The sequence below is a fragment of the Haliotis rubra genome, unplaced genomic scaffold (assembly GCF_003918875.1).
Source record: "Haliotis rubra isolate DU_JTF1 unplaced genomic scaffold, ASM391887v1 Scf510, whole genome shotgun sequence".
Classification (NCBI taxonomy): domain Eukaryota; kingdom Metazoa; phylum Mollusca; class Gastropoda; order Lepetellida; family Haliotidae; genus Haliotis; species Haliotis rubra.
This window is the reverse complement of record NW_025767203.1, coordinates 706,586-718,769: the sequence shown is the minus strand read 5'-3', so window position 1 is coordinate 718,769 and position 12,184 is coordinate 706,586. Positions and strand designations below refer to the sequence as shown.

General features: G+C 40.6%; 1 protein-coding gene across 1 annotated transcript in view; it reads left to right on the top strand.

Annotated features, from left to right (window-relative positions):
* The window catches only part of LOC124292266 (coadhesin-like), a 61,548-nt gene that overhangs the window by 16,983 nt on the left and 32,381 nt on the right, over nucleotides 1–12,184 (top strand). The window contains exon 2 of the mRNA XM_046729329.1: nucleotides 1,549–1,737. Coding sequence (XP_046585285.1) covers nucleotides 1,549–1,737 — 189 coding nt within the window. The remainder of the gene's footprint in view (nucleotides 1–1,548; nucleotides 1,738–12,184) is intronic.

Genomic DNA, 12,184 nt, shown 5'->3' with positions numbered 1-12,184 from the left:
ATCGATGTGATATTTGATCCTATCCAACCGCTAGTCGACGCTGACCAAAAAGATTCTTTGTACATAAATATGGCAAACTTAAGGACTTAACTTAAAGTCTCTTTCTGGTGTTGCTGGAATATTGCTAAAAGTGGCGTAAAACTAAACTCACTAACATATCTTCTTCAGAGGTACTGGGCAGTATGTGAAAGGTTAAGGAGAAGAAATGCCATGTATTGTTTATTGAGAAAATGGTATGAAATGTTTGACGTCCTTATTGATAAAAAATGTGTTACATTTGGGGATCAACATTCCGACAAGATGTAGGTATCGCTGTGCGCACCGAATAAGCTCCCCTCCTGGTTCTTTTTCTGTATTCATGTGAACAGACATTTGCTCTGATTGCAAGTCAATTCTCCAAACAACACCTGTTCGAGCGAGTGAGTGAGTATGGTTTTACGCTACTTTTGGCAATGTAGCAGCAATATCACGGAGGGGAACACCAGAAATGCGCTTCACACATTGTACCGATGAAGGGAAGTGAACCAGGGCCTTCGGCGTGACGGGCGAACGCTTTAACCACTAGGCTACTCCACCGCCCAACAACTGTTCGACAGTTGGCGAGTGCATGAGCTTAATTTCAGGCTGCTTTGAATAGTATTGCAGTTAAATGCATACCAATGTGTCGCATGAATATATGGGATGAAAAACAGAGGAAAAGTATTTGTTCTGTCGATACCTTGGGAACGAGATAACATTTAAACAGCAATAGGTGTCAGGTATCGATTTATGTTGTTCCAGCATCATGCATTGTTTCCATGCAATGAAAATATAATTGCAACTTCATTTTTTACTGTTTATGTAATCATGGTTTATCGATTTTAACTTGAGCTAAAGTGTGTGGTTCATAGTCACAGTTGATAGACAGAAACACGTATTAGTGTCATTACAGTTGTGAAGATCTTCAACAAATATGGCGCTGGTAGGGAAGTGAGAGCTGGAGTTAAAAATCTCAACACCAATTTAGATCCAGAAGAATGCCTTTGCAGGATGTACATGTGGCTCATGAATGTTATGCTAATTGTGATAGATGTACCCATCCATGTAGACTAACAGCTGTTCGATTCCCCATATGAGTACAATGTATGAAGCCCATTTCTAGTGTCCCCCGTCGTGATATTGCTGGAATATGTACCCATCCATGTAGACTAACAGCTGTTCGATTCCCCATATGAGTACAATGTATGAAGCCCATTTCTAGTGTCCCCCGTCGTGATATTGCTGGAATATGGCTAAAAGCGGCGTAAAACCAAACTCACTCACTCACTCACTAACAGCTAATCTCTGGAATGGAATCATTTTACAGAAAAAATGTTTTAAACTAAAATACGATAAGATAAAAAGGAGCCCTAAGACGTTCTTCATTTTCAGCTTGAAGCTGTGGTAGTCTAGACTTGCCACATATCCTAGACTTGCATGAGTTGCATTGGGTATATTTGTTTCAGGGTCTGAATGACAGACTATCCATGTCGTCCACGAATAAATGCATTATGGTGCAACTATTTTCAGTGAACGGCGGTTGGTCAGCGTGGTCTGTGACATCACCTGGTGCATGTACATTGACCTGTGGGAGTGGTCAGCAAACAGTCTCTAGGGACAGGACCTGCAGTAACCCGACCCCAGGCCACGGTGGAGCTCCCTGTCCCGGGGCGTCAACAGACACTCAGACACAGACATGTAACATTGTGCCTTGTGCAGGTAGGACAATTAGTATATTTGTGAGTTAATATTATCGTCACATCGGCAATATTTCAGCCATATCGTGACGAGGATAATTAACCATCATATTAAAGATCAATAAAATTAAAATTAAAAAACTGTTGACGATGAACAATAAAACTACTAGTGTATCAGAGATAGAGATGTAAATTATCTTAAAACTTATACTATAATACAAGACAATACAAAATAAAACACGGGATATAGATCACCAAGAACTGAAGGTAGATCACCATACTAGAGACCATGGGGACTTACAGTACTTTTGCTACCTGCATGGACCCTAGCCGGATTTACATCATTCCTTCAGACGTTGGTGATTGTAGGTATATTTAGCCATAACTTAAAATATCAAAAATGCTACTTTTTAAAATATTCTGTGAGCCTAACTTATCTTGAATGTTTTGGGACTTACGAAGCTAAGCATTATTGTAAAGCATTCAATTGATTCTTTAGACTCTACATATTCCCTGAGGAGGGGTTCATTGCTTTAAACCGGCTCTGTTTAAATGAGATACATTTCTGTAAATATATCACCACGGGTTAAATGTGACATATGTTATATTTGGAATTATGATATCTCAGTAAAGTACAAATTCTGGTATTTGGGGGTTGAGTCCTATCCGAGACAATCTCAAAGCTAGGCACCTAAGCGTCAGCACACAAAGTCAGGGATCTAACCAACTCAGACATCGCTTTTAATCGTGGTTTTGTTTTGTGGTATGAAACTTCTTTTCGTGTAATTAAGGGTGCATTTTATAAATGAAAGTTTGTAATAATGTTAGATCTTCTGACCAACTACAAATGGCAATTTTATATGGTTTACAATTTGTTATAAAATTATTAAAAGAGTACATATAACGGTATTCAACGTTTGTGTTTTGTATTTTGAGTGCGTAGCATTATGTTAAAGCCGCATTTAGCAATATTCCAGCAATATCATGACGGGTGGACACCAGAAATTGGCTTCACACATTGAAGTAGCGCTTTAACCACTAGGCCAGTAGTAGTTCTGGATTAACATCAAATGGATTCACATCAACTATAGTCTGTTTCCAGTGAAAACGTACCGATGAATTTCACTTAAACAAACACATAAATCAAATCAAATGAAATTGAGATTGCCTGGTCTAGACTCGATTATTTACAGAACACCGCAATCTAGCTGGAATATTGCTGAGTGCAGCGTTAAACAAGAAACAAACCAACCAACCTCCTCATGAACAACAAACTGACCAAAGTCGAAACACTGAGTCGAGGATATACACAAAGACTTATGTTATTTTTGTGTTTGTGGTGTTTTGATGGATCGGCAGAGAAACAACTCCAGTTGTCAACCTTTCTATAATTAAAGATACACATCGTGAGCATTTTTAACCGTATCCCTTGTCCATTAATTTGTCATATGGTTGAAATCCTGAGGGACCAAACATATTTAATGTTTTCTACAGTCATAATGGAATACACATATTCTCAACAATACTTCGTTGTCAGCATACAGCAATTGGGATTGATTTCTACACCGCTTTGGGCACTATTGGCGAAATATCAAGGTGGGGGACACCCGAAATAAACTTTAGACATTGTGTGGAATCGAACCCGGATCATCAATCGCCGTGTCTAAGCCTTCACCACTTGGCTACACCACCGCCCCATAATACATACTAACATTTTCACACAATAGAATAAGCATGTGCCCATTGCATTTGTCCACATGACATACCTAAATTATACGATTCCTATAAAACATATACATGTTGAACGTGTAGAAAGCAAGAATTAATATTACGTCACGTTCATTTCTCGCCTTTGCTGTTTTATCCAAAATACACGTGCTATATTTGTGCTGTAGGTTATTTCTATTCATTAAATCAGTTTCGAATGATTTCCCAAATCATGTAAGAATGCAAAACTCATACCATGTCCTCGTGTTACATCAACTGGCGTTGTGCTCATGATATATCTTCTCTTCAAAAATCTGATTACCATTTGCAAGAATCTTTTAACAAGTAAGATACAGGATATTGTCCAAATGAAGTGGGTCAGTTGCGTAATTTAGGGTTATGTAATAAACCAAATAATGGATAAATGAAAAGTCCATTTGTCATGAGCATTTCTCTACGCATAATGCATGCTTGAAGCACCCACTATAAAAAGACACACAGCACACGCTTAAAATAAGTTCGTTTGATACACTTAAACATTTAGGGTAGTGTTTTTGGAACAGATACCTTTTCAGATATGATCTGAATGCTGAAAATGATGGTGCAGTTCTAAGAGTGTGGGTAACGGTGTTAAATTCCGTGGCTGAATAAAACACAAAGGATCTTTGGCCATACGTGAGGGTCCTGACTCTAGGTACACACTACAGGTTCTGTGAAGCGGATCTGAGAGATCTTGTTGGTGTGTACAGCTGGAGATGTTCACAGATAGTCAGTAGCAGCACCAGTTACACACTTATAGATGATGCGCAGAACAATTCTGTGACGGACAAGAGGCCAGTGCAAGTCCTGAAGTACAGGTGTGATATGGCTAGACTTTGGACATAGAGAAACTTCTCTAACACAAGTATTCTGGATCGGTTGTAGTTTTGAAATTAGCACTTGCGGAGCCGAGCAAGTAAACTGTCACAGTAGTCTAATCTATACAATACAAGACCAGAAGAAGGATGAACGTTGATTCTTTAGTCAGGTAATTTCTTATTGCTCCTATATTTCTCAGTTGAATGGAACAGACTCGCAATACATTAAACAAAAGACTTTACATTTATGCCCAAGACATACCCATATGGAAAATAAATTGTTGGTTGTGGATAAATTTGGTTTATGGATGCAATGAGCCCACACTAAAACAGGATTAGCCATTAAGATTCGCTAGGTGCACTTGCCACAGTCAATAGTAGCATGATGGGGCCACTTTTCGATTTCCCAGGTACCAGCCATCTGTATTGGAGCTTTTTCCATACCGCGTACGGCCCCCCTCTCGCATTCACGAGAATGGCTATGTTGTCTCAATGACTGCCTGACACTCGTGAATTACTGTACCAACATGGCGCCCAGTTCTTGAACATTCTGGATTGACGTCTCAAGGCACGAAGACTTCTTCCAAGAAGTCGATGGTATTGAGGTGATGTGATCTCGATGGTCACCCCATGACGGTAATATCCGCATTTTGCCGGGCATTTAGCCATCAGCAGGTGCAGTTGAGCTCAGTGTAGACTTTCATTACGGTATACCTCTGTCAAAATCGGCCTAAGGACGTCTGGCACGAAGATATGTAGTTACAAGACCCCTAAACAGTGCGTTACTGGGTAACGTTGCAGCCGTAAAATTATCATCCCAGATATAACATAAGGTTACTTTTGACCACTTTCTAATGGGCATTGTGTATTCATAACGCAGATGACGAATTTGATTGTCCTGACCTGGGGCGATCAGATGCACTACCCGTCTCCTGAGGTTGTCAAGTGTCCGTCTACTGCATCTCATGGCACGTGTACCAACAGCCACAGCAGACTGGCCATCCTGGTGCATGTCAACTGCACGTTTACATTCAATATTTGTAAGGCGTGGCATGAGACCTGTTATCTCTCATGGATTGTTAACGTTGTTTCCTAATCACCTGCAAATTCTGCACACGTGCAAAGTTGCATTTTCACGAAGGTGCGTGCTGCTTGTGCCCCGTTTGGTTCACCACAGTTGAAATGGGCGAATGCTACTTGACCATTATGGTCTTTGCTCATATTAACTATCATTAACCCATTTTCAATATAATTAAATTTTCCAAGTGTGAAGATAATTTAGTTTGCTGAGTATTGTTTAGTCAAAGTTGTCTTTGTAATGCGTTGCGTTATGCTTACGGCAACGATGCACGTGAGAAACGTTCTGTGCAATGTCGTCACTGTATTTATTTTGTTCCGTAATGCCACAGCACTCCATAAATTCATAGCACTCTTTTCACTTTCGAATTGATAGAGAAACATTATAGGCCACGTTCACATGCAAATAAGTTTTGCTTGTAAATGAACGTTACGACATTGTCCGTGTGTATATAACAATAAAACATGACATTTTGAAATCCTGCATTCTGATAGAATACCAGTAAACGAATGGTGCTCGAATTTAGGGTATTTTTATATGCAGATTAAGTAGTGAATGTCGAATTTACACTACTCTTATTGGTCAATCAGAGGTTATCAAATCCATATAAAGCCCCTGTGATTGGGATTTGTCGCAAATGCTTATATATATTGAATAGTATTTCGTTTTTTCAGACCTGGGCCCGGTTGTTCAAAACTTGGTTATCTTTTAACCAGCTGTTAAGTACATTTAACCGACCGTTAACTCATAACAGAGGGTTATCTTGTTGTTCAAAACTCTGTTAACTTTAAACAGGTTGTTAACGTGACGTTCAGTTAACACACCTAAGGACCGCCGCTTACTTTTTAACAGTGTGGTTAACTCGCAAATGGCGTTCATGGCTAACACTGCTTTCATAAGGCTAGTTCAGCAAAGAAAGGATAGGGTGTATCGTGGAATGGACTTCTATACTGGAAATTATTCTGACGAAGAGTTACATACGAAACTGTAACTATACACTTCATAGGAACTAAAATACATGTTGAACAAGAACATGATTCCTACGTTTCATCTTTTAACACTTGTGTAAAGGTTTATATATGTTTTACTACACTAAATGTGAGAATTTCTTCTGTAATTATTATTCAAACAAACACTTTCAAAGAATCAAACACGTACACCCTATACCCAAGTATGATATGATATTGAACAAGGCTAAATGTAGATAATTAAATTATTTGAAAAAATATCCGAATGATTATATTATGATACTGAAAGTGTAATCGGCGGGATATGGTGATTGTGTATACTCTTATTCTACCGACCTTCACCTCAGAGAAATTGCCAAATATGTAATACAATGTTGATGTATGACATCACTACCGTTGAGATTTCTTAAATAATGGAGGCTGACATGGGTTTTGCGAGGACCCTTCCCTTGATTCAGGGATCGTTTGTACATAAATATGAGATGTAAGTAATCAGAATGATTCTGACTATCTGTGTATTGTTACATGTTTTTTTCGTTTTCATTTTAAGAAAGAGAAGAAGCGCCAGAAATGCCGATTATTACCGTTGTCGCTTTCTACGTGATTTTGCGTCAGTCATGGCGTCACGCTGCACAGAAACTTGACAGTTTCGTATAAACATATCACATTCCTGTATTGTATCTATTTCTAATTTCCTATTTCTTGCTACTCCGCTCTTTCAATGCAAATGGGTGTCTGAAAATTTGAGAAAATGCTACACAGTATAAAGTCTGAAATTTTCTTTGTTTACATTTCAAACAGGTGTTGTCTTTCGAGCACAGCATTTGTTTCCACCCCAATTTCTTTCGTTTCAGTTTATCTAGACACTTGGTATTGGTGACAAAGAAGACCAGTTGTAACTAGATTCTAAAATGTATGGGGAATTCAGTAGGGCTGGGACGAGTAGGAAAAAATGGAATCGAGTACCCGCATGTACTTACCCGAATCGGAATCGAATACGCGGAAATGGAAGAAATACAGTCGGGTCAACCTCTGAATATTCAATCACGATTTGACAGAGACTATTATAGAAAACCCATGCTTGTCGTAAGAGGCGACTAACGGGATCGGGTGGTCAGACTCGCTAACTAGGTTGACACATGTCATCGTATCCACATCGATGCTCATGTTGTTGATCACTGGATTGTCTAGTCCAGACCTGGTTATTTACAGACCGCCGCCATATAGCTTGAATATTGCTGAGTGCACTCACTCACTCATTCACTCAATGATGTAAATGTGTGTTACGTCAAAAACGAAAAAGACAAGCTATTGTCTGTCCTTGTCATTACAGAGCTCTCTCCCTTTCCGGGTACCTGATTCCTGGAAATAGCACTCGATTCCCGCTGTACCCGACCAGGATTCGAGTACCGTAGTACCCGTCCCAGCCTTAGAATTCAGTGATGCATTTGTCGCCGCTGAATATGAAATATATTTGATGTAATTGGCGTCTCAATCCCGTTTTTGCGAAACGTTTTGAGTTGTGATTGATATGCAGGCCTACTTCGTAGTCACTTTGATTAAATGTTATATTTGAATATCGAAACCTTTTTGTCACAGCGAATAACCCTTGTCATTTTGCACGATAATGTTTGGAATTTTAAACTTATTTTATAACAATATCTGAATGCTAATGTTATACACTGATGTATTTTATATAAGGAATACAATGGCACATTAGTATTTCTCTGCCGAATCGTTGCAGCGTTATATAATACACTTATTCAATTATAATACATGTTTTCCGTCCTTGAAGACATTGAAAAGAACTATCTATGCATTTTCTATAGTCACTTGTGAATTGAACTAAATGAAGGTTCATCTGATGAATGAGTATCGAGGGAATTATGTTCATCTATAAATTAGACGCAGCTTCATGATTTTCAAGACATCTTTCCGGAATATGCGTCTGTGAAGGCGTTCAGATAATGACGATATTGCACAGTTTTATTCATGAGATTCCTGTCAACAGTAAGGTCGAATAATAGATCGATTTTATTCAGCAGTGTTGGCCCTGGGGCCTAAAGTACAATTACAGTTTGATTACTTTCACATCGTGCTAGTAACATATTAAGTTTCTATTGGCATTGAATGCATATTTCAGATAAAAAGCTAATGGTATTATTGTCACAACATCTATAGTGTTTGATGTTAAAAGATTTGGCAATGTGTGTTCATACATTACAATTTTTGACAGACTTGGCAAATAATTAATTAATGATATTGATAGCATCTTAATGACTTGGACATACAGTCATGACAATTTAAGGAGTGAAAAGTGAGCGATAGGTCTTGTGGGAATTCAAAGATTAATTAAGACTGCAGCCGTCTAAGCCTAACTCCTGTGTGTAATATTTGTAAATATTCTATCCCCTGAAAACATGCTTCTACTATTAATATTACATGTATTTTCATGGATTCATCATATTTTATGTATAGCTGTGCTATAGTTTCTCCTTAAAATGTCTTTTCTGTTGTTGGAATTGAAGTAAGTCCCACACAGAGCTGGGATCATATGTCTTTGAAATATATATGTAAACGTCTGGAACCTTGTGTTCCAATACAAGCGTTCGTAGCGCTACGACATTCGCATGCCTATGATAAACTACAGAGTTGGTCTCAACCATTTACTGGATTACATTCTGATCGTCAGCAGAGAAATTTCGACTTCTCTATTTCCTTGGGGTGCAGGCGATACTTCGCGATTCCATTTTTGGTAATCCGGAAGTAAACAGAAAACGGAATTGTGGTATATATGAAAGCTAACCAGTGACGTAAAACACACTATTAAACTTTAACGGCATGACTAACCATGTTTTGAACAACGCATATTTAACGTTTGGTTACCTAACGGCCGGTTAAGGATTTAACCGGCCGTTAGGAGTTACCGGCGGTTAAGATAACCCAGTATTGAACAACCGAGCCCTGGTCGATAAGCTTGCTAATATAATGATGAACAGTCGTTGTTATTGCAATATTAAACAACATTTTGGTGCAGTACGTAATAGAATACCTGGGAGAAGTTACAAAGAGAATGTTTTTCAAGTCTTGGAAACAACATAGAGCCTAATTGTAATTTGCCTTTTGCTAGACTGTGACATCATACAATTTGCGTCAATATGAGCAATTTGTCTTCTTGATGGTGCCATGCATCTAATAAGGAAATACTGCTTGATAATATACAGTGCAATATTAAACTTATTAGATTTGTTTTAGGTTGCTGTATTCATAAATACGCCAGCTATATGGCGACGGTATGTAAATAATCGAGTCTGGACCAGACAATCATGCATTGCTGAATACCAATTCTAACCCGGATCCTCACGGGTAAGGTATAAAATCGATTTCATAACACAAAAGCTATGTGACTCTGTTATCAGGATGAGTGACTTCCCCATATGACCAAGGAGAATATTTGATTTATGCTCATAAGTAATTCAGGCGCCATGTGCAAAGGACTGGATGTTTGTCGGTAAATCAATAAAAAAACATCCTCGAACTGCAACCATGGGAATCTGAAGCAATCTTTACACTGAGTTATTGACTAATGGATGTAGTAGTATAGGGAATGGTGGTACGGGACCAGGCCCTCCCAAGGGCTCAATTTAAATATTGAGCCCTTGGTACAGCCCTGATCCCGTACCACCATTCCCTATACTACTGCTGTGGAGCATGCAAAATGTCACGAAAATCGGCCGGATAGTTTAGGAGATACTGACTTTTGAGCGAGTACGGGTGTTTGGTCACAGTAACAATATAATAGCAAACAAACCATGAGAATTATTCAGCAGTGGGTGATCTGTAAAGGAGTGTGTTGCGAGGTACGATCGTCAACTCTTCTCTGACGAATGCTCTCTTTGGCCCATCTTTCAAGTAGCACAAGTTTGGTTCGCCGTCTTTGATGTCAACCAGGTCCACGTTTTCATGGACCATATTGGATCGGTGGCGCGTTTTCTGCTGTCTCCCTCGTATTCGCCCAGCTGGTATAAGTATCTAACGCTGACACGGTCCGGTAACGTTTTCTCCGTTTTATCGTGACGTTGTGCCGCCGCCGGTGACGATTCGACGGATTTTATTTAGATTGCTTCGATGGGTCTTTTGCCCACGAGTCTGGTGACTTCGTTGTTGATAGCATCCACCACTCGCAGCAAGCGCACTACATATTCTGTGTTTCAGTCTTCGGGATCCATCAAATCCTGCGAGTACTGATGCAAGAACAGGCGTTCGGCTAGTGTGCGATTGAATCTCTCGACAATGGCTTGGCTGCAGTGAGCTCCCACTATACTTAGTCTCACCCGTACTTTGTGTTTGGCTAGCAGCTGCGACACGGCTCCCATGAACTCGCATCCGGGATCGACTTGCAATACGGTAGGCCAGGTCAAGCAACTGCGTTTGTAGATGCGTTCCAAGGCTTTGGCGACTTTGTTCGAATCTTTGGTCGTCAACGGTTCGGCTTCCTTGTAACGACTGGCGACGTCCACGATCGTCAGGGCGTACTTGTAGGTTTTGCGCCTCATTCTGTCGTGAGGTAGGAACAGGAGGTCGGCTTGATGGACGCGATTCGGTGTCGAAATGTCGAATTTTCTTCTCGGGACGTACCGAGGCGCCGGCAGGTAGACTCGCCAGATGGCTTGTTTGTTGAGCAAGGCTTTGGCGAGTTTCGGGATGGCATCAGCACCTTTCCAGTACCCAAGTGGGCTGTAGTATATTTTCTCCATCATGTATGTATTGCCTGCGTGTTACTTGTTTAATACAGGCGCCTGTGTCCATACACGTAGGTGGTGACTCCGTCGTCGGCGATCCATCGTTTGTGTCCATGGGAGACAGTGACGTCAGTTGATCATCAGTCCGTATATCCTGTGTCCATAGCTTTTCAACATGTTCATCTGGTGTTTGAACGTTTTGTTTTCGAACAGGGCTGCCTTAAATCTGGCGTGCTTGATTTGTTTTTTCACCACGTGTTTTTTCACGCCTTTCGCCTTCTTGATTTCACCGTCGTCGGCTTTCTTCATGGAATACATCTTGGGTCTCAAGCCGACGTACTCCACGATCGGCCTGCCCGCGCACTCGTCCTTCATCTTGCCGAGCACTTTTTTGTTGACTTGACTGCGCATGGGGTGATCTTTGGGATAGTCGCTGGTGTCGTACAGGTGCATGTGTTTCTTCATGTCCTCGTATACGTCCACGGTGTGGATTTCCATGAGCAGGGAATCCGTTTCCGTGTACAGCCCTACGCACTTATCGTCGCCGTAATGTTTCTTCAGCTCGTTGTAGTAGAAATCGTACATCAGGTGTTTGGACAGGTCGAGGATGCTCATCCCCACGTAAACGGGTCAGTTGAACTAGATGTGGGTTTTGTTCATGTGCAGCAACGCCAAGTCGTCGTCGAATATCTTGCTCAGGTTGAACGCTGGGCTGGCAATGAGCTTCCTGAGCTTTTCTTCTTCGCTGGATCAGACCAGCTTCATGTTGACTCGTTTTCTCAAGTTCTCCATCGGGCAGACAACCTATTCGAATTTCCCGGGGGGGAGATATTGGCTCATGGCCGAGCCGTACAGGTTGTTGGCGTTGATATAGAGCATGTGGTTGGTCGGTTTGCTCGAATCGTGACCGGGAACATACTGGTTGTTTGCTTTGGCGTATCATTTGGATGCCATAGAAATCCCGCCTCGGAAGCCTTTCTCCACGAACAGGTGCTTGTGATAATCCGTTAACAATTCCAATTCAATTTTCGTCTTTTTCAACAAGGCATCCCAAGAGAGACACGGTGATGAGAAGTACCACGCGGGGTCCAGGCCGTACTGTTTCGAGAACATTTTC